The sequence below is a fragment of the Somniosus microcephalus genome, chromosome 30, assembly GCF_052327205.1.
Source record: "Somniosus microcephalus isolate GS21.2 chromosome 30, FLI_Smic_1.0, whole genome shotgun sequence".
NCBI classification, from domain to species: domain Eukaryota; kingdom Metazoa; phylum Chordata; class Chondrichthyes; order Squaliformes; family Somniosidae; genus Somniosus; species Somniosus microcephalus.
The window spans coordinates 14,863,824-14,885,355 of record NC_141016.1 but is presented as its reverse complement, the minus strand read 5'-3'; the positions used below and the strand labels follow the sequence as shown (position 1 = coordinate 14,885,355).

At 48.4% G+C, this 21,532-nt stretch overlaps 1 protein-coding gene across 7 annotated transcripts in view; it reads right to left on the bottom strand.

Moving 5' to 3' along the window:
• LOC147097931 (transcription factor COE2) overlaps positions 1–21,532 on the bottom strand; it is a 362,047-nt gene that overhangs the window by 91,719 nt on the left and 248,796 nt on the right. For all 7 annotated transcript variants that reach the window (XM_085971014.1, XM_085971015.1, XM_085971013.1 and 4 more), the window contains one exon: positions 136–217. In XM_085971014.1, coding sequence (XP_085827140.1) covers positions 136–217 — 82 coding nt within the window. The remainder of the gene's footprint in view (positions 1–135; positions 218–21,532) is intronic.

The window sequence follows — 21,532 nt, the reverse complement described above, 5'->3', positions numbered from 1 at the left end:
ACCATTGCCCACAGTCTCTTCACAAATCTTACATGAGTTCACTGGGATGATGATATCCCGTTCCAGGGTAACCTTCAGCCTGACCTTTCCCTACTGTGATACAGTTGGAGGCGAGTGTGGAATTTAAAGCAGTACCTGGAATCGGCGCATGTCCCGTGGGTTCCCAGCTGTTTTCAAACAGTTCTGATTGCACTTGAGAAAGAACTTTAAGAAGAATCTGAAAAAGAAAAGAAAAATACTTTTTCAATGAAGCAGGCAGAAAACAGTGCGACAAAATCCGCTTGTTCCCATATCGACAGCAATTTTGTACATCATAGAAACATAGAAGATAGGAGCAGGAGTAGGCCATTCGGCCCCTCGAGCCTGTTCCGCCATTTAATGAGATCATGGCTGATCATCCAAATTCAGTATCCTGTCCCTGCTTTCTCCCCATATCCCTTGATCCCTTTAACCTTAAGAAATATATCGAACTCCTTCTTGAATATATTTAATGAATTGGCCTCAACTGCCTTCTGTGGTAGAGAATTCCACAGGTTCACCACTCTCTGGGTGAAGAAATTCCTCCTCATCTCTGTCCTAAATGGCTTACCCCTTATCCTTAGACTGTGACCCCTGGTTCTGGACTCCCCGACCATCGGGAACATCCTTTCTGCATCTAGTCTGCCTAGTCCTGTTAGAATTTTATCAGGAAATGTTTCCCCGTCTGCAGATCATATGAATTAAAGTGAGCGAAAATGGCAGGCCACGGCAAAAGATGGAATCGGACAGGATACGAGAGTGCAGAGAGGAAGAGTTAAAAGGGGGCAGAGAGGAGGAGAGCGGGACGATGCACAGAAAAAGAAAGTGGAGCAGAGAGGGAGAGAGAGGAGTAGATAGGTGGAGTGAGGAGCTAGGGAGGGAAAAGAAAGAGAGGGTCAGGCAGAGGGGAGAGAGAGGCAGGTAGACAGAGGGGAGAGAGGCAGGCAGACAGGAGGGGGGAGAGAGGCAGGCAGACAGGAGGGGGGAGAGAGGCAGGCAGACAGAGGGGAGACAGAGGCAGGTAGACAGAGGGGAGAGAGGCAGGCAGACAGAGGGGGGAGAGAGGCAGGCAGACAGAGGGGAGAGAGGCAGGCAGACAGAGGGGGGAGAGAGGCAGACAGACAGAGGGGGGAGAGGCAGACAGACAGAGGGGAGAGAGAGGCAGGCAGACAGAGGGGGGAGAGAGACAGACAGACAGAGGGGGGAGAGGCAGACAGACAGAGGGGAGAGAGAGGCAGGCAGACAGAGGGGGGAGAGAGACAGACAGACAGAGGGGGGAGAGGCAGACAGACAGAGGGGAGAGAGAGGCAGGCAGACAGAGGGGGGAGAGGCAGACAGACAGAGGGGAGAGAGAGGCAGACAGACAGAGGGGAGAGAGGCAGACAGACAGAGGGGAGAGAGAGGCAGACAGACAGAGGGGAGAGAGGCAGGCAGACAGAGGGGGGAGAGAGGCAGACAGAGGGGAGAGAGGCAGGCAGACAGAGGGGGGAGAGGCAGACAGACAGAGGGGGGAGAGAGGCAGACAGACAGAGGGGAGAGAGGCAGGCAGACAGAGGGGGGAGAGGCAGGCAGACAGAGGGGGGAGAGGCAGACAGACAGAGGGTGGAGAGGCAGACAGACAGAGGGGGGAGAGAGGCAGACAGACAGAGGGGGGAGAGGCAGGCAGACAGAGGGGAGAGAGGCAGACAGACAGAGGGGGGAGAGGCAGGCAGACAGAGGGGAGAGAGGCAGACAGACAGAGGGGGGAGAGGCAGGCAGACAGAGGGGGGAGAGAGGCAGGCAGACAGAGGGGGGAGAGGCAGACAGACAGAGGGGGGAGAGAGGCAGACAGACAGAGGGGAGAGAGGCAGACAGACAGAGGGGAGAGAGGCAGGCAGACAGAGGGGGAGAGAGGCAGACAGACAGAGGGGAGAGAGAGGCAGACAGACAGAGGGGGGAGAGAGGCAGACAGACAGAGGGGGGAGAGGCAGGCAGACAGAGAGGGGAGAGAGGCAGGCAGACAGAGGGGGGAGAGGCAGGTAGACAGAGGGGGGAGAGAGGCAGACAGACAGAGGGGGAGAGAGGCAGACAGACAGAGGGGAGAGAGGCAGACAGACAGAGGGGAGAGAGAGGCAGACAGACAGAGGGGGGAGAGAGGCAGACAGACAGAGGGGGGAGAGGCAGGCAGACAGAGGGGGGAGAGAGGCAGGTAGACAGAGGGGGGAGAGAGGCAGGCAGACAGACAGAGGGGGGAGAGGCAGGCAGACAGAGGGGCAGATGAATGGACGAAATTGGAGCCAAAACAAAGACACAGAGAAGAAAATCCAGGAAAAATATACTGAAAAAATGATTGGCCTCAGAAAAGACCGAGTCGGTTCTGTGAAACTTAGGGCAGAATAAGGTCTGACTGACTCCTGCTGAATGAGGGGAGGTCGTTTAATAAGTTGATGTTCCTCTTCAGATGGCTTGCACTATTTTCACCCAACCAGGTGGAACTGAGCTGCACGGCCTGGGCAGGTCCCAGGGTTCAGCCCCAATCTTGCGTTGAGTTAGCAGCTGCAGCAGTTGAGGTGCTTCAGCTGACCTCTGTGGCCCCGCAGTAGGGGAGGAGACAACCCAAGGCTCCTGCTCACTATTACTGCACGTATTGAGACACCTGAAGAATGGTCACTTGGACGAGGAACCAGAGAGCTGCCTTAGATAGAATTACATAGAGTTTACAGCACAGAAACAGGCCATTCTGCCCAACAGGTCCATGCCGGTGTTTATGTTCCACACGAGCCTCCTCCTACCCTACTTCATCTCACCCCATCAACATATCCTTCTATTCCTTTCTCCCTCGTGTGTTTATTTAGCTTCCTCTTAAATGCATCTACACTATTTGCCTCAACCACTCCCTGTGGTTGCAAGTTCCACATTCTCACCACTCTCTGGGTAAAGAAGTTCCTCCTTTGCTCGTGGAACCCCTGATTCAGCACGAGTCAACCCTTTTGAGGAGAAAATTGCAGAAAAGAAAAATGATGGGATATATTACACTCCATCACTGATTTTAATGGAAAAATTGACATCACTGTAAAGCCGTGCTCCCCACTTTATACTAACTGAGCGTAAAATATAGCCCCATATTTTAGATTGCATCAACTATCAGTTTATTGAGAACTGAATTGAACTGAACTGACAGAGGACTAAGTTATATATATGCTTCTAGAGTACAAAATGTCCTGTTATGTTTCTAACAGCGCCTCATCCGCTCTCATGAATTGAGAGCGAGTCGATAATGAGGGGGCTGGTCGAAACACTGAGGTTAAGTACCCCGGTGTCTGACTCTGCACTCAGCTGTATCCGGCCATTAACACACAGCTCTATTACTGTGATTTACCTTCACACAACACAATGACAAATCCACTGCCATACCAGGTCCTTCTTTGCTCCAGTGTTTACGCATGTCTGTGTGTCAGATTCCATACCTGGCTCTCGGTTGCAAAACGAGAGCAACATCAAAATATTAACAGAGCAAGCCGTACCTGGGGTTGGCCCCTTTTGACCCATAACATTTTTTTCAAATTAATTGCGCTGTGTGGTGATCCTGGGAATGTCTTACTTTCCTGCCTCAACCGCCCCCCTCCCCCCAATACACTCCCCTCCTCGTCTGAAGGTTCTGACTCCGGGGGCTGTGTTTTATAGGTGTTGGCCGTTGCCTGGTACCTCGCTCAAATGCCCATTCTTCATGTGTGAACTTGGACAGTGAGTGTTGACAGGATATTTGACCGCAATTGTGGGGGGGGGGGCGGGGGGGGGAGGGAATAGGGGAAATTTCTGTCCTCGGTCAGTGACGTAAGAAAAGTACTAGGCACTTGGTCTAAGCATTAAACAAAGCTTTAATCAACTGTTTTACAACATGGAGGTCTAGTTGTGTCCTTCACTAGTTCCTGTTAAGAATGTCCTGCGCAAGCTGGGCCCGTGCCCGAGTATTTATATTCTCCCTGGACAGCACCACCCGCAGGCCATTCAGTATTATTTCATAAGTCTTTCTTTCATGAATGACTGATTCATGTCAGTCAGTGTTCCTGCATATGGTGCAGCAACCCTGGCTGGCTTTTTGTTCCTTTGGACAGCTCTAGCAAAGAGCCGCCACAGGCACAATGGGCCGAATGGCCTCCTTCTGTGCTGTATCATTCTATGGTTCTCTATACACAGGCTAATTGTTGCACCCTCTACTGCCACACTGGCTGAGATCAGCACAGGCCACGGATCAAATCTGGACCACCTTGTTAGTGACAACATTTGGGGGGGTGGGGTGCATTTACCGAGAGATACACCTTTAAAAAATGAGTCACTCAATTGATCAGCTAACTCGGCATAGACTGAAGATTGAATCTTACACCTTCCTGTTCTGTATGCCTCAGTTCTGGAGAAGTTGCCAACTCACAGTCTGTAAGAGCCTGAGGAGTATTATCAACTGGGCTCCTTTCAAAACAGCAAGCAGCATGGCCGTGGACCTGTAATCTCGACGTGTAATGAAAGAGGCCAGTACTAGACCTGTTTGGAAGGCTTGAATCCCGTCCCATAGCCTGTGCGCTTTATCCTCTCTGAGCACAACACGATTTAGTGTCTCTTGGAATGAAGCAACATTTAATCAATAACTAGTCCGAGCGTCTCTCGATCCATATCCAGCAGACAGCCCCAAATTATAACCTTAAATTGATCTAACAAGAAAAACATACTCTGTTTTCATGTCGCTGTTACTTGGACACTTTCGCAGTCACTTTCTGATGTGATTGCCGGCTGCAAGAGCTGCGGTTTTACTTTGCTGTTAGCGCTTGGGATGGAATGCTCCATTTCAGGCATCCAGATTCAGCATCAAACACTCCCAGGGCAGGTACAGCACGGGTTAGATACAGAGTAAAGCTCCCTCTACACGGTCCCATCAAACACTCCCAGGGCAGGTACAGCACGGGTTAGATACAGAGTAAAGCTCCCTCTACACTGCCCCATCAAACCCTCCCAGGGCAGGTACAGCACGGGTTAGATACAGAGTAAAGCTCCCTCTACACTGTCCCATCAAACCCTCCCAGGGCAGGTACAGCACGGGTTAGATACAGAGTAAAGCTCCCTCTACACTGCCCCATCAAACACTCCCAGGGCAGGTACAGCACGGGTTAGATACAGAGTAAAGCTCCCTCTACACTGCCCCATCAAACCCTCCCAGGGCAGGTACAGCACGGGTTAGATACAGAGTAAAGCTCCCTCTAAACTGTCCCATCAAACGCTCCCAGGGCAGGTACAGCACGGGTTAGATACAGAGTAAAGCTCTCTGCACACTGTCCCATCAAACACTCCCAGGGCAGGTACAGCACGGGTTAGATACAGAGTAAAGCTCCCTCTACACTGCCCCATCAAACCCTCCCAGGGCAGGTACAGCACGGGTTAGATACAGAGTAAAGCTCTCTCTACACTGTCCCATCAAACACTCCCAGGGCAGGTACAGCACGGGTTAGATACAGAGTAAAGCTCCCTCTACACTGCCCCATCAAACCCTCCCAGGGCAGGTACAGCATGGGTTAGATACAGAGTAAAGCTCCCTCTAAACTGTCCCATCAAACACTCCCAGGGCAGGTACAGCACGGGTTAGATACAGAGTAAAGCTCTCTGCACACTGTTCCATCAAACACTCCCAGGGCAGGTACAGCACGGGTTAGATACAGAGTAAAGCTCCCTCTACACTGCCCCATCAAACACTCCCAGGGCAGGTACAGCACGGGTTAGATACAGAGTAAAGCTCCCTCTACACTGCCCCATCAAACCCTCCCAGGGCAGGTACAGCACGGGTTAGATACAGAGTAAAGCTCCCTCTAAACTGTCCCATCAAACACTCCCAGGGCAGGTACAGCACGGGTTAGATACAGAGTAAAGCTCCCTCTAAACTGTCCCATCAAACACTACCAGGGCAGGTACAGCACAGGTTAAATACAGAGTAAAGCTCTCTCCACACTGTCCCATCAAACACTCCCAGGGCACGTACAGCACGGGTTAGGTACAGAGTAAAGCTCCCTCTACACTGTCCCATCAAACACTCCCAGGGCAGGTACAGCACGGGTTAGATACAGAGTAAAGCTCCCTCTACACTGTCCCATCAAACACTCCCAGGGCAGGTACAGCATGCGTTAGATACAGAGTAAAGCTCCCTCTACACTGTCCCATCAAACACTCCCAGGGCAGGTACAGCACGGGTTAGATACAGAGTAAAGCTCCCTCTACACTGTCCCATCAAACACTCCCAGGGCAGATACAGCACGGGTTAGGTACAGAGTAAAGCTCCCTCTACACTGTCCCATCAAACACTCCCAGGGCAGGTACAGCATGCGTTAGATACAGAGTAAAGCTCCCTCTACACTGTCCCATCAAACACTCCCAGGGCAGGTACAGCACGGATTAGATACAGAGTAAAGCTCCCTCTACACTGTCCCATCAATCACTCCCAGGGCAGGTACAGCACGCATTAGATACAGAGTAAAGCTCCCTCCACACTGCCCCATCAAACACTCCCAGGGCAGGTACAGCACGGGTTAGATACAGAGTAAAGCTCCCTCTACACTGCCCCATCAAACACACCCAGGGCCGGTACAGCACGGGATAGATACAGAGTAAAGCTCCCTCTACATTTCCATGTGTGTGTCCATCGTAACATTTCTGGGGGTTGTATACGAGGTCTCATACCTCCAACCAATCTTCAACAGAATTTTTTAAATATATATATATATAAACTTCATTTGAGAATCAAGATACAAGTCTGTCCTGTACTATAGGGTTGAGGTGGTCCGAAACGCAGGCCAAGCCTCATTACTCGGAGAGTGGCCAGGGAAAATTACAGGAGGCATGTCGGCTCATGACTCTCCCATATCTCCTGAGCCAAATGGTGAAGGCACTGAGAGGGCAAAAGCCAAGTCCGTGATTGCAAAATGACATCCATCAGTCATGGGTTGCAAGCACCTCTGGTTGCGGGCCATGTTTAAAGGTGTGCTGAAAGGTTAATAGAAGGATGGACATTACTGCTGACATGAATCCGTCATTCATGAAAGAAAGACTTATGTAATAATACTGGGCGGCCTGCGGGTGGCGCTGTCCAGGGAGAGTATAAATACTCGGGCACGGGCCCAGCTTGCGCAGGACATTCTTAACAGGAACTAGTGAAGGACACAACTAGACCTCCATGTTGTAAAACAGTTGATTAAAGCTTTGTTTAACGCTTAGACCAAGTGCCTAGTAGTTTTCTTACGTCAACTGCCATGTGCTTGTTGAAGTGTTGAGTGGCAAACTAGTCGAAGATAGCAGCTTGGCCTGAGCCACTGGGTGCCTGCTATTAGTAGATTGAAAACAAATTCTGGGGCAATTAAACATGAGCGGGACAGGGGAATAGCTACACTGCCCAGCTGAATGAAGTCACTTCACCGAGGTGAGGCAGCATTGCATTTATCACCGGTCCAAGGAGCTGGATGTCAAATTCCATTCAGATGCAGCATTTTCAGATGTTTGTCCTCAACCCCTCTCACTCCTCTTCCTCCGAAAGACATTGGCTGCAATCTAAGCCTTATGGGAGATGAGTGACCCTTTTCATCTGCAGGAATGCCCGATTCTCCCGTGTTGTGCTGAGCCTTGGCTCCATGAACTCACCAAGAGGGGCGGACACAGCACACGAACACACCATGGAATAAAAACTCTGAACCCGTCAGGTAATATTTTCAAAACGCATATTGGAGTTTCCCCAGATAGCTCTGCTGGTAAAAGGAGTGTGGAGTTGAGCAGGATAGTCCCAGGTTCACTGCCTGCTCTGTGCTTAGTTAGCGGTTGTCAGTGGGGGAGAGTGGCGGCAGTGGGGCGCTGTAACTGGCAGGAATGACGTATGAGGAGAGATTGGGTCGATTGGGCTTGTAGTCGCTGGAGTCCTGAGAGGGGATCTCATTGAAACTTATAAAATTCTGACAGGACTGGACAGACTAGATGCAGGACGGATGTTCCTGATGGCGGGGGAGTCCAGAACCAGGGGTCACAGTCTAAGGATAAGGGGTAAGCCATTTAGGACTGAGATGAGGAGGAATTTCTTCACCCAGAGAGTGGTGAACCTGTGGAATTCTCTACCACAGAAGGCAGTTGAGGCCAATTCATTAAATATATTCAAGGAGGCATTGGATATATTTGTTAAGGCTAAAGGGATCAAGGGGTATGGGGAGAAAGCAGGGACTGGGTACTGAATTTGGATGATCAGCCATGATTGCATTGAATGGCAGAGCAGGCTCGAGGGGCCGAATGGCCTACTCCTGCTCCTATCTTCTATGTTTCCAAAATCCCTGGCTAGGGAAGGGGGGGGGGGAGTCGGCCTGATCGCTAACCAGTAACCTCCGCCGTAAAGGCATCTGCGTCGGCATATTGGATGAGGACGGGATTATTCTTGGCTGTGATGCCCCCCTTGGTTGATTGTCCCATTGATGCCGAATGTGCAGGCTTGCGCACGGAGAATGGCCGCTTGGGTGAGGCACTGCAGGGCCGCTGGCCTGCGGAACCGTAACCCCAGACGGAGCCAGCGCCTTGAGGAGAGGAGGGGGAGAAATATATCACTAGAAAGGGTTAAGGTGGATTCCAGAAGCCCAGCTCTTAAAATAGCAGATGTGTGGCTGTTGGTCCCAGGTGAACTCAAAGTGGTTTCATTTTTTTCCCGGTCACCATGGCAACCACATTTTGTAGCGCAGTCCCACAACCCCCTCAAGACAGACACAGACACGAACACTGCTTCACAATCTTTCTGCTCTCAAGCTGACAGACAATGGCTCGGGCTCCCAAAGCATTTCGAACAAAAGAACTACTTTCCCAATTTATCGGGAAGGAAAAAAATCTTGGCACTTTTTAAAAACTTGTGATGAATGCATCTAAAAAATCCATAGCGATTCAGTTCCAGTTCATTGAAAGCTGAGAGGTCAGAGTTTGAGAGACTGTTCCCTGACGAAGCTGATTAAAGGAGCAACCATTTGTATTTGCTTATTAAAAGCAGTGTTTCTTCGCTTGGCGTGAGATATAGTTCTCATGTCTCTTTTGCCGTAGCCATATTTTAATTTTACTCCTGAAATTTCTTTCAACTTCCCCTCCCAAAGAAGGTTTTGATTTCTCACTAGGTTCCAGTTCCGGGGTGGGGGGTGATGTGTGCAGGTCGCTCTCCAGTAACTTACCCGAGTGGTTATTTTCCTTGAGTGAGGCTAGACGGTCGGTATTGGGAGTACGTTCAATGATGGAGGGGGCTTTAGAACAAGCCCAAAGCTGTTCTTACCCGACCGCCATATACATGCACTTTCCCAGCAGGATTCTCCCTTTACTGACACTTGAAAAAAACCCTTGGGAAGAGATAAGGCCCTTGGTGCAAGACGGCAGGGTGGTACTTGGGTTTCAAAGGCCGAGGGGAGAAGTACTTCTTTGCTAAATACTCCCGCACGATATCGCTTCCTCTGTCATAAACCCCTTGACCTGTAGGCGTAAGTTTGGCCTGGATCTAGTTTAAAAGCTCCTTGCCGCAGTGTAGTGCACATGTTCTGGGTCTCCGCCCTACCACCCGCTAGCTCCCCGATCAGCAAACATCTGTTTTCCATGATTCCATAAATCCCACCTCAGCCCTTCCCTCACCACAAAAAAAAAAGTTATTTTGTGATGCGGAGAACGTGCTTGCGGACTGTAAGTCTAGGATTCCTCTGGTCCCAATAGCACAAGAACATGTCCCAATTTCATGGTAGCGGTTTTTGTTAGGGGTGTAAAACAGTTGTGTGAAACTAGGCGGGCACAGGACGGCTAATATCACTGGCAAGTTTGCTTTTCCTCGGCATGGAAAACAAAGCCAAACAAAATTGAAGGGTAAGTGCCTAATGGTTGGCAAGAACACCAACGGAATGAGAGACATTCTTAGATTTCCCTTTTATAGACTTCGCCATTCTTTAGGAGCTAACATAATCCGAAGGAGGTGAACTTTTCTTCTCCGCAATATTTGAGGGTCATTCAGAAAGGTTACTTCAGTTTTCCAAAGATTCTGGGAAGCTGCTAAGGGATATATTGAGTGCGTATCCCAGGAAAGCAGACAGTCCCGTCCCCCCTTGCTCGTGTATGTTAATATTTCCATCAACTCTCTCTCTTACTCTCTGACTGTTTCCTATCATTTCTGTGTACGCTCGCTCAGATATCCACAGGCCTGTGTTAACCACATGACACAAGGGACCACTATTGACTGAACCCAGATGGGGGGGAAGGTTTTGTAGGGAAAACAGGAACCTATAACGGCTAAGGTATTAAATCTCAGAGGTGAGCAGAGCTGACCAGATCCCTCAATGTATTCAGAAATTCTGCTTTTCCAGTGTAATCAAGACTTGGAGAAACCCAGTATTCCAGCAGCACGTGAGCCATCTTGTGCAGCTTTCAGTTCAACATCTGAATTGTGACCTATATTGGCACTTTGTTTTTTAATTTTAAAACATTATTTTCTCCGCTCCTGACATCGTTCCAGCCAATTCTGTCTCACCTCCAACCTCTAACCTCTAACCTCTCCTCCTTTCTTATTTTTTGCAGCCTTTCTAGTTTCTCTTGTTTTATTGGTGCCACTATGGCCCCCACTCCCCCCCCTGCCCCCGAACTATCCTTGCTTGTTCCTTTTACGTTCCAAATACCCTGTCACACACAGTCTTCCTGTATCCTCGGCAGCATCTCCCAAACCCGCGACCTCGACCACCTAGAAGGACAAGGGCAGCAGGCGCGTGGGAACACCACCACCTCCAAGTTCCCCTCCAAGCCACACACCATCCTGACTTAGAAATATATCGGCCGTTCCTTCATCGTCGCTGGGTCAAAATCCTGGAACTCCCTCCCTAACAGCGCCTTCACCAGACGGACTGCAGCGGTTCAAGAAGGCGGCTCACCACCATCTTCTCAAGGGCAATTAGGGATGGGCAATAAATGCCGGCCTTGCCTGCGATGCCCACATCCCAGGAATGAATACAAAAAATCCTCACCATGTTGAAAACAAGACTCGTTGCACCGTCTCCCACTCTGGCTTATTCTTTCCCAGGATCTCAAAACGATGGAACTCCTCGCTTCCGTTGGTTTTCCCTTCCCTCCTACAATTCACAGGCTCTCAGAAACCCAAGCTTGCTATAACCCAATCACTAATCCTTGCTTTACCTAATCTCTGTCCTACCCTTCTCGACCTTGGGGTGCCTCAATTTGTGGGCTTTTGTTTCTTAAAATAAAATACAGGATGGCTGACTCCCAGTGCTGTCCTTGAAAGAAAGATGATTCATAAGCAGAAAATAAGGTTATTGTCTCACAGGCTGTGTCTTGCAATCCCCATTCATAAGCGAGGAATATTGGCTTGCATGTTAATTTTCTTGAAAATGCCATCCATTTAAAAATAAATTGGGTGTGTATTGAAAATTGTTTATTGGAATTGAAGGAGTTAAATACCAGGTGTGTCGCCAATGACTAACAATCCAGCAAGTAATGCTAATGATGATCTTTATTTCCCCAGCCCACCCTCCCCAAAGATGCTGAGATGAACTACAGCACTCCGAATCACGCCCTGGTTAAGATCACCTAACATAACTAGTGCTGAAAGAAGCATCCCAGCAGAAACATTAATCTGTCTTTCTGTTTGGCTGACCTGCTGTGTATCTCTTGGCCGAGAAATTCGTCTCTGGCGGTGGCGCAATGCGGGCGCTATCGGATCGGCAGCCCCTTATACCCAGCGCCTGATGTTCAGTTCCATTGCAGATGTGTGCATAGCCAAGTATCACACCAGATTCCTGCTCCATGTAAAGTATAAAGGCAATTCCTACCATCATAGCCTAAAAACTAGAGCCAGACCTTTCAGCTTTCAGCAGTAAAGTTAGCAAACACTTCTACACACAAAGGGTGGTAGAAGTTTGAAACTCTCTTCCGCAAACGGCTACTGATGCTCAATCAATTATTAATTTAAAATCTGAGATTGATAGATTTTTGTTAACCAAAAGTATTAAGGGATATGGGCCAAAGGCAGGCACTGTATATGGAGTTCGGTCACAGATCAGCCATGATCTCGTTGAGTGGCGGAACAGGCTCGAGGGGCTGAATGGCCTCCTCCTGTTCCTATCACCTCCCAGTAATAAGGCTTGCACTGTACTGATTACACGCTGTGCTGCGCGTAGAGCCTTATCGTCCATTGTCGCTGCTTGTCACTGAATGCCAGGTGGGTGGTGTTGGGGAGGACAGGTATCGAAAGCCTTCAGTTACTGTGTTTTATCTGCACTGACATCAGATATCCACTGGGCGGCTAGAGAACCTCACAAAGCCCGCAACAAATTTTTTTGGGAAGTCTTTTCTTCAATTCGCTTCGTCTGGCTGGCTCGTGCACAAGGTGCTGGGTTTTGCAAAGGCACGGTTATATCACTGGTGGCAGGATGGATATTACTTTATCAATGACCATGGGTGAAGGTAAAGATTTAGCACCCTTGGCACAGAATTTTGCACCGTGGGTATTTGGGCTTGGGGGTCAGCACGCCTGATTTACTGGACTTCCTCTCTATTAATTTAAATTACTTCATTTCAATGGACAGCGAGTCATTCGAGCCATAGCTTGTGCGTGCTTGACCTCTGTCCCTGAATTCCCAGTGCGCATTCCCATCACTAAATCGTAACCTTTCCACCCATGTCTGGTGTGGGAAAATTTGAGATGAGCAGATATTTACTTTTTTCCCGTTTGCTTCCCCGTCTCCTGAAGGTACGAACTGTTTGAGGTACCGTTGCATAGGTGCCAGGAGCCTTCTACTATCTTGGCCACCTCCCATTCCTCATGTGTGAGACCAGATGTCGCAGTAGGCATTTTGACCACAGTGAGGGAGAGAGGGGGGTGGGGGGCATCACAGTTGAGCCTGACCTTTTCCTTGGCCAATCTCTGCATAGGTACACTGTTCCAGTGACTAGATAATCTGGAGCAGGAACTCTGGTGTATTTTATCTCCCACCCTCCCCCTGGGAGGTAATTAAAAGACCCCGATCGCTGCCTGGCTGAGACTCACACATGAACACTGGTGAAATGGGCTGGAGGGTGGCAGGTGCCTATTGACCGAATCCCCTCTCGCCTGCAACTGTTAACTTCCTTCTCTGTGTCGCACCCCTTCTTGTCTCTCGCTCTCTCACTGATACTATTGTCAGTGCACCTCTGTACCTTCTTCTCTTGTTCCTCCTCAGTTCCCAATTCATTGTTCAATACACGTTTCCTCCTGCCGGCATTCTCACTGTGTTGAAATCAAGACTCACCATGCCATCTCCTTATCGAACTCATTCTTCCGCAGGGCTTCAAAACTGTGGAAACTTACCTTCCTCAGTCTCCCCTTCTTCCTACATTGCACAAGTTTTTAAAACCCACGCTTAATGATGCTCCAATTCACTTTTTATTCATTCATGGGATGTGGGCATCGCTGGCAAGGCCCAGCATTTATTGCCCATCCCTAATTGCCCTTGAGAAGGTGGTGGTGAGCTGCCTTCTTGAACCGCGGCAGTCCGTGTGGTGAAGCTAGGGAGGGAGTTCCAGGATTTTGACCCAGCGACGATGAAGGAACGGCCAATGTATTTCCAAGTCAGGGTGGTGTGTGACTTGGAGGGGACCCTGGAGGTGGCAGTGTTCCCACGCGCCTGCTGCCCTTGTCCTTCTAGGTGGTCAAGGTCGCGGGTTTGAGCGATTCTGTCGACCGCTCTCTCCACTCCCAAACAACTCGTCTGGTTAGGAACTGAACTGTGCATTTGTGGGGTTTGCCTATTGTTAATGGAAAATGGGGCCCAAAGATGCTCAACTTCAGAAAGCCCCCAAAAGGTGAAAGCCAGCAGTAAAAACAAAATCTGCTTCTAGCAAGATGCTGGAGGTGTTTGGTATCTTCCTAATCTATGGTAAACAACCTACCGCATCTTTGCTTTGTTGAATAGTTCTTCTATTTTAAAGAGGCTGCTATCTCAACTGGCTTTGGGTCCATGGAACCCCCCTGAGATTAACCCATGCCTGGCTTCTGAAATACTGTTGTTGTCATCAGCAAGTTAATTAAAAATGTTCTTCTGGTCTTTTGTGTCACTCTTTTCGTGCTTCCTAATATTCAGCGATGCAGAAATATTAATTTAGGCCTTTTGAGAGTTAAATTGTATTCTCTTTCTGATTGCAAATAGCTTGCTATAGTCTAATGTCCCAGCATGGATGTCTCAACTGACAGCTCAATGGTTTTATATTCAAATTAAATTCTGACACAATTATTGAAAATAATTCCAAAGCTCTTGGGCTGAGATTTGAGGTGTCGATTTATACCTTAAAGACTCTATGAGTTTGTAATTGCAAATGAAGTGTTCTCAAAAGAAGGTCCAGTGAGAGTTCTTCATCGGATGAGAGAAATTATCTTGTCTAGAACAATATAATTTTATTGCCGAAAAGTGGAGCACATTCCTTCAGGTAAATACTCCCACTAATTACTCGTATGACAGATGAAGTGCAGCAAACCTAGAAAGAAGAACATTCACTCATACCTCTTTTTTTTATAAAGTCGAAATCCATCTAAGACTTAAGAATGCTGCTCCCACATTTGAGAAGGTTTTCTACTATATCATGCCACTAGGCATGATACAGAAAAAATACTTATCATCTAATTATCAATCCCTCCCTCACCTCTAGCCTCCATTCGCCGTTTCTCTATCTGTGTGTGTCTCTCCCTTGCTTTCCCTCTGTCGCCATTTTCTTTCACTTTGCCAAGCTCCCCCCCCCCCCCTCCACCGCCTCCACATACTCCCTGTGTTGAAATCAAGACTCATCGCAATGCCTCCTACTTCAATTCATCCCTTTTCTCCCTTGATCTGTTCCTTCTGGAATCGGCAGCCTCTTACATCCAAGCCAGCCATTATTTCTTGATTTTTTTGCCCTTCTACTCTTTTCAGCCCTGGTGGCGTCCTGCGCGCTGAGCCCCGGCTCTTTCAGGTTCTTCCAACAAAAAAGAAAGATGCAGTGACGGAAGACAGACTAGATGCAGGAAGGATGTTCCCGATGGCGGGGTGTCCAGAACCAGGGGTCACAGTCTAAGGATAAGGGGTAAGCCATTTAGGACTGAGATGAGGAGGAATTTCTTCACACAGAGAGTGGTGAACCTGTGGAATTCTCTACCACAGAAGGCAGTTGAGGCCAATTCATTAAATATATTCAAGAAGGAGTTAGATATATTTCTTAAGGCTAAAGAGATCAAGGGATATGGGGAGAAAGCAGGGACAGGGTACTGAATTTGGATGATCAGCCATGATCTCATTAAATGGCAGAACAGGCTCGAGGGGCCGAATGGCCTACTCCTGCTCCTATCTTCTATGTTTCTATAAAGCTAGGACAGAAACCATCAAGGCTGTGCACCGTTTGGAATCCCATCCTAAACTCGGAGTGCTCTGGTTGAAGTAGAATGAATCAGAAGTTCACTGGAGTGCAGAACACAACCACAAAGTGCAAGTGAAACATTCTTGGACTGTACACCCAAAAGTGCATTAAAAGCTGTCTGCAAAGCAACAATGCACTGCGTGTTGGAACTCTTTGGACTGAATCTTACATAACATGTAAGAGCTTTAGCTACTGAACCCAAACCCATACGTTTGAACCTTACAGGCTGGTATTATTATAATATATTGGAACTATGTGGACTTGAAACTCATAGACAACACCCAGTGGCATATAAACAAACTTAATACCTAGGAAGAGTTTGGATTGAACCCATGACGATGCATTGAAGATCCACGGGTTAATTACTATATACAGTTGACCCTGCATATAACAAATGTCTATTTATCTATGCATGTGATCCATAGGTCTTTGTTGAATGGGGTTGACTGTATTTCACTGTAGTGTATCACACAGCTTAAACATTGACTACTAGAAAAACATGGCAGCTGGAGAAATAACTGATTATTTGGCTGACGCATTCCTATGAAATTCCTTTATTTGCTATTTTAATGAAAGTTTTAACCCATTTACTACGCATAGCGTAGTATACGCATACTCCGCAAAATCCTGCAAATCCATTGGCCGGATAGGCGCACCAACGTCAGTGGTCTTGCTCAGGCCAACATCCCCAGCATCGAAGCTCTGACCACGCTCGATCAGTTCCAAAGGACGGGTCACATCGTCCGCATGCCTGATACGAGACTCCCCAAACAAGCGCTCTACTCGGAGCTCCGACACGGCAAGAGAGCCCCAGGTGGGCAGAGGAAACACTTCAAGGACACCCTCAAAGCCTCCTTGAAGAAGTGCAACATGCCCACCGACACCTGGGAATCCCTGGCCCAAGACCGCACAAAGTGGAGGAGAAGCATCCGGGAAGGCGTCGAACACCTCGAGTCTCTTCGCCGGGAGCAAGCGGAAGCCAAGCGCAGGCAGCGAAAGGAGTGCACGTCAACCCAAGCACCCCACCCACCCACCCCTTCAACCACCCTCTGCCCCACCTGTGACAGATACTGTAGGTCCCGCATTGGACTCATCAGTCACCTGAGAACTCATTTTTAATGTGGAAGCAAGTCATCCTCGGTTCCCAGGGACTGCTTAAGAAGGAAACTGGGAACAATATCCAGTTTTGTCCTTGCCTCTATTGCAGGCTTTTCACTGTAAAGTCCCGCCTCTGTACTCACTGTTGTACGTTCAGACCATGGCTTTTAACCCCAGCACTGAGATCTCAGTTAACATTGTGGAAAGCAAGATTCCGTGCAAACGCATTTGAGCTCGAGTGCCAGCTTGGATCATTTGGTGGCACTCTCACCTCTGAGTCACGATGGTGGTGGGTTCAAACCCCACTCCAGGACTTGAGCCTGTGCCAAAGCAGTACCGCGGGGGGTGTGCCGCATTGGATGAGAAGTAACATGAGGCCCTATCTGAAGGTAGAAGATCCCATGGCACTCTTCAAAGAAGAGCAGAGAGAATTCTCTTTTTTTCCTGACCAACATTCCTCCTTCAACCAGCTCCACCAAAACAGCCTATCTGGTCACTAATTAATGTGTGGGAGGCTGTAGTTACCGATAAACCAATTGTGGAGCACTTCGGCTGTAAAGCATGTTGTGATGTGTTGAGGATATGATGAGATGTTATGTGCAAGTTCTTTGATATCATACAGTGAGATTTCAACTCTAAGCAAGTTGAAGTGAAAGCGGAATTTAACTGCACGAGGAAGCTGAAAATACTTCAATACAAACCCGATCTTCACTTCACAGAGAAGAAAGGTGCCTTTAAGTGTGATGTGGAGTGTAGGAAGAGAGCACAGGCATCGATCGTGAGCACCACTGGGGGACTTTGGCGACCGAGAAACAGTTTCAAATGTCCCGAATTACATCTAACACCACTGGCATGCAGATAGTCTACTCTTTATACACAAGCTGGTTCCCAACCAGGTAACATTGTGCACAACTTGGGACTTTAAATCTGTACCTTGTAAGCATGGATTCATTAAAAAGGGGCACTTAATAAGTAGCGATGACTGTAATACATAAGAGCTGTATAGACTGAACCAAACATTATACATAGGACAATAGCAAAATACTGCGGATGCTGGAAATCTGAAATAACAACAGAAAATGTTGGAAATACTCGAGATAAAGGAGATGTATGGACATCGGGATTATATGGGTTAGTCCACATGTTGGAGCTGTGTGGACTGAACCTGATCTTGCACAAGGGATTTCTAAAGACTGGGCTTTGGATAATGAACTAGAACTGCGTAAACTACACAATGGAGCTATATAGATTGAACCCAACGTTATAGGTAAGAGTCGTATGGAGTGAATATCGAATTGTGTACAGGAACACCGCAGGGCACATGGGAGCTGTATGAACTAAACATTGCATAAAAGCTACCTCAATACACTAAATAATGTATTGCACGTGTGATAGTCTACAGACTAGTGAATGCACAGTGGCCATCCACTGCACTTAGTCTGTTATGCAATCACGAGGCTTTGCTTCCCAACGCAGAACCATTTAGAAGTCTTACAGCAAACATTTAACTGCACTCACAGAAATTGGATCTGCAAGCTCCAGATTCCCAGAAAATAGCTCCAGAAAAATAATTGCGTTCCAAAATGCGATGGCTTTTTAAGAATACAAAATCTGTTTCTCATCAGCAAACCTCGTCAGTGATGGCTCTCCAACAAACCTGGGCCAGTTGTGTGAGGCAGTAAAAGCAGATATTCTCACTGGAGGGGAGAGAGGAGTCGATGAGGCTGAAGGGACGGGCTCCGCGTTGCTCAGGAAAAGAACAGCTGGAGAAAGAGAGTCCAGGGATTGCGCCAGAGCTGGAAACATATTTGTGGCCAAAAAAGATGAAAACAAGAGAACAAAGGATAGAGAAAGGGAAAGAGCAAAGGGGAAACGAGAGCAAAAAATGAGAGAATTTAGGGATGTTTTAATGGATAGTAGCAAACACATAAACACACAGAAGTGAAAATGGCTGTCACATTTGCCTGTGTAACAACACTGCCAAAGAAACACGAATTGCGTGCGAAGTGTGAGACATTTCTGAGTGACGTGATTTGTGACCCCCCAATTGAAGCTTTTTTGAGATCGCGAGAGGGATTGACACCACTGATCTGAGCAAAGCGTTCAAATTGTGGCAAAGGGCTCAAACAGCAAGGTACACGAGTCATGCATTTGGAAGCTATCAGTAAGAAGTCAGGCAGAACAGTTTCGACGAAAGAGTGCTGGGAGCAGTGGTTACAGAGAAAGTCGCAGAAGCAGCTGGCGAAAATGGGCTCAAGCATCAACTAGCTGTGTCTCTGGAACGAGAGTTTACCGAGGGATAGGGCGAGTCGGTGGGATGATTTATCCCGTGGAACCTAATGGCCTTTTCTTAAAGGTGCTTATGCGCTGATCGAACTCAATGATGCATTTGCAAGGCACTGCCAATGCGGAGCTCATGTTGGCCTGCAGAGTTTCAGTATGGCAATTCCTGGCATCGTCCCAGGGCCGAGAACGCTGTAGATAGCAGGTTTAATGCCCAGTGAATGAAAGGGCAATTAACTTTGATTAGAACTCTGTGGGTTGAAAATTCACTGGTCACTGCAGTCACTTTCTCGAGCTGACTAACATAATCCACCGTCACTACCTTGACTTATCTCCCAGTACAGTTGAGGGCTGAAAGTTCCTGTTCTGAGTGTTCGCTCTACCAGACAGGAAGTCCTGTTGCTCGCATTCCTTCTCCCTGGCTAGTCATAAAGTCAGACATGGCTAAATAAAGATAAAGGATCAAAAACATTCCTAAATTCAGGATTAACTGTCCCACCCAACACTAAAAAGGAACCTTCTATTCCCAAAAAAAACCCCGGGTTAAAGGCCAAAGCCTATAGTGCTGGACACCAGCAAGGCTGAACAGAGTAAAAAGTAAGTCTTGAAAAACTGCATTTTTACATTCCATTTCTCAAATGTCTCGAAGCGTTTCACATGCAGTGATTTACTTTAAAGTGTTGTGACTATTTTACAGGCAAACATGCCAGCTGTTTTGTGTAGAGCAAGATCCCACAAACACTAGGATTATAGACACATAGACAGTTATGGCACAAAAGGAGGCCATACCAATAAGTTGATGTCTGGTAATGTTGGTTGAGGGAGGAACATTGGCAAGGGCAATGGAAGAATGTGCTCTTCTTTGAATGATGGTATGGGATCGCTAACCTCCACCTGGACCTTCAGAAGGGGCGGACAGAACCTCGAGTTAGCGACTCTTCTCAAGGACACAGTAAGAGACAAGGCAAGGTAAATCAGAAAGTACTGGTTGGGTGATTCCATGCTTGCGTTTTAAAGGCTGTATGAAGAAGGAAAGGTAATGGCATCACCTTCAGTCAATAACAGGCTAAGATGGTGATGGTCCAGTGTTACCCAATGGCTCAAGTGGTAAGTGCACTTCCTAGTCTGGATCTAAGGCACAGAGACCAAGACAGTAGGAGGGTTGTAACCCAGTACATGCTGAGTTTCCGGATCTTAGTTGAGGAAGGCACTAGTTTACCTGTCCGCTCTTGGACTAAAGAGGAAAAAAATCAGCCTGGCAACCCTCTCCTGATAGCCTGCCTCCCTCTCCTGATAGCCTGCCTCCCTCACCTGATAGCCTGGCATCCCTCTCCTGATAGCCTGCCTCCCTCTCCTGATAGCCTGGCATCCCTCTCCTGATAGCCTGCCTCCCTCTCCTGATAGCCTGCCTCCCTCACCTGATAGCCTGCCTCCCTCTCCTGATAGCCTGCCTCCCTCACTGATAGCCTGGCCTCCCTCTCCTGATAGCCTGGCATCCCTCTCCTGATAGCCTGCCTCCCTCTCCTGATAGCCTGGCCTCCCTCACCTGATAGCCTGGCATCCCTCTCCTGATAGCCTGCCTCCCTCTCCTGATAGCCTGGCATCCCTCTCCTGATAGCCTGCCTCCCTCTCCTGATAGCCTGCCTCCCTCACCTGATAGCCTGGCATCCCTCTCCTGATAGCCTGCCTCCCTCTCCTGATAGCCTGCCTCCCTCACCTGATAGCCTGGCCTCCCTCTCCTGATAGCCTGTCATCCCTCTCCTGATAGCCTGCCTCCCTCTCCTGATAGCCTGGCCTCCCTCACCTGATAGCCTGGCCTCCCTCTCCTGATAGCCTGTCATCCCTCTCCTGATAGCCTGCCTCCCTCTCCTGATAGCCTGCCTCCCTCACCTGATAGCCTGGCCTCCCTCTCCTGATAGCCTGTCATCCCTCTCCTGATAGCCTGCCTCCCTCTCCTGATAGCCTGGCCTCCCTCACCTGATAGCCTGGCCTCCCTCACCTGATAGCCTGGCCTCCCTCTCCTGATAGCCTGGCCTCCCTCTCCTGATAGACTGGCCTCCCTCACCTGATAGCCACCCAATGAGTCTTAAGAACATAGGAACACAGAACTTGAAAAGAGAAGGCTGAGGGGTGACCTAATAGAGGTCTTTAAAATTATGAAAGATTTTGATCGAGTGGATACAGAGAGAATGTTTCCACTTGTGGGGAAGAGCATAACTAGAGGCCATCAATAGAAGATAGTCACCAAGAAATCAAATAGGGAACTCAGAAGAATCTTCTTTACCCAGAGAGTGGTGAGAATGTGGAACTTGCTACCACAGGGAGTGGTTGAGGCGAATAGTATCGATACATTTAAGGGGAGGCTAGACAAGCATATGAGGGAGAAGGGAATAGAGGGTTATGCTGATAGAGTTAGATGAGGAAAGACGGGAGGAGGCTCGAGTGGAGCATAAACACCGACATGGACTGGTTGGGCCGAATGGCCTGTTTCTGTTCTGTAATTCCTAGGTAATAGGAATAGGAGGAGGCCATTTAAGCCCCTTGAGCCTTTCCGCCATTCAATGAGCTCATGGCTGATCTGTGGCCTAACTCCATATATCCGCCTTTGCCCCACATCCCTTAATACCTTTGGTTAACAAAAATCTATCAATCTCAGATTTAAAATTAACAATTGACCTGGCATCGACTGCCATTTGCGGAAAAG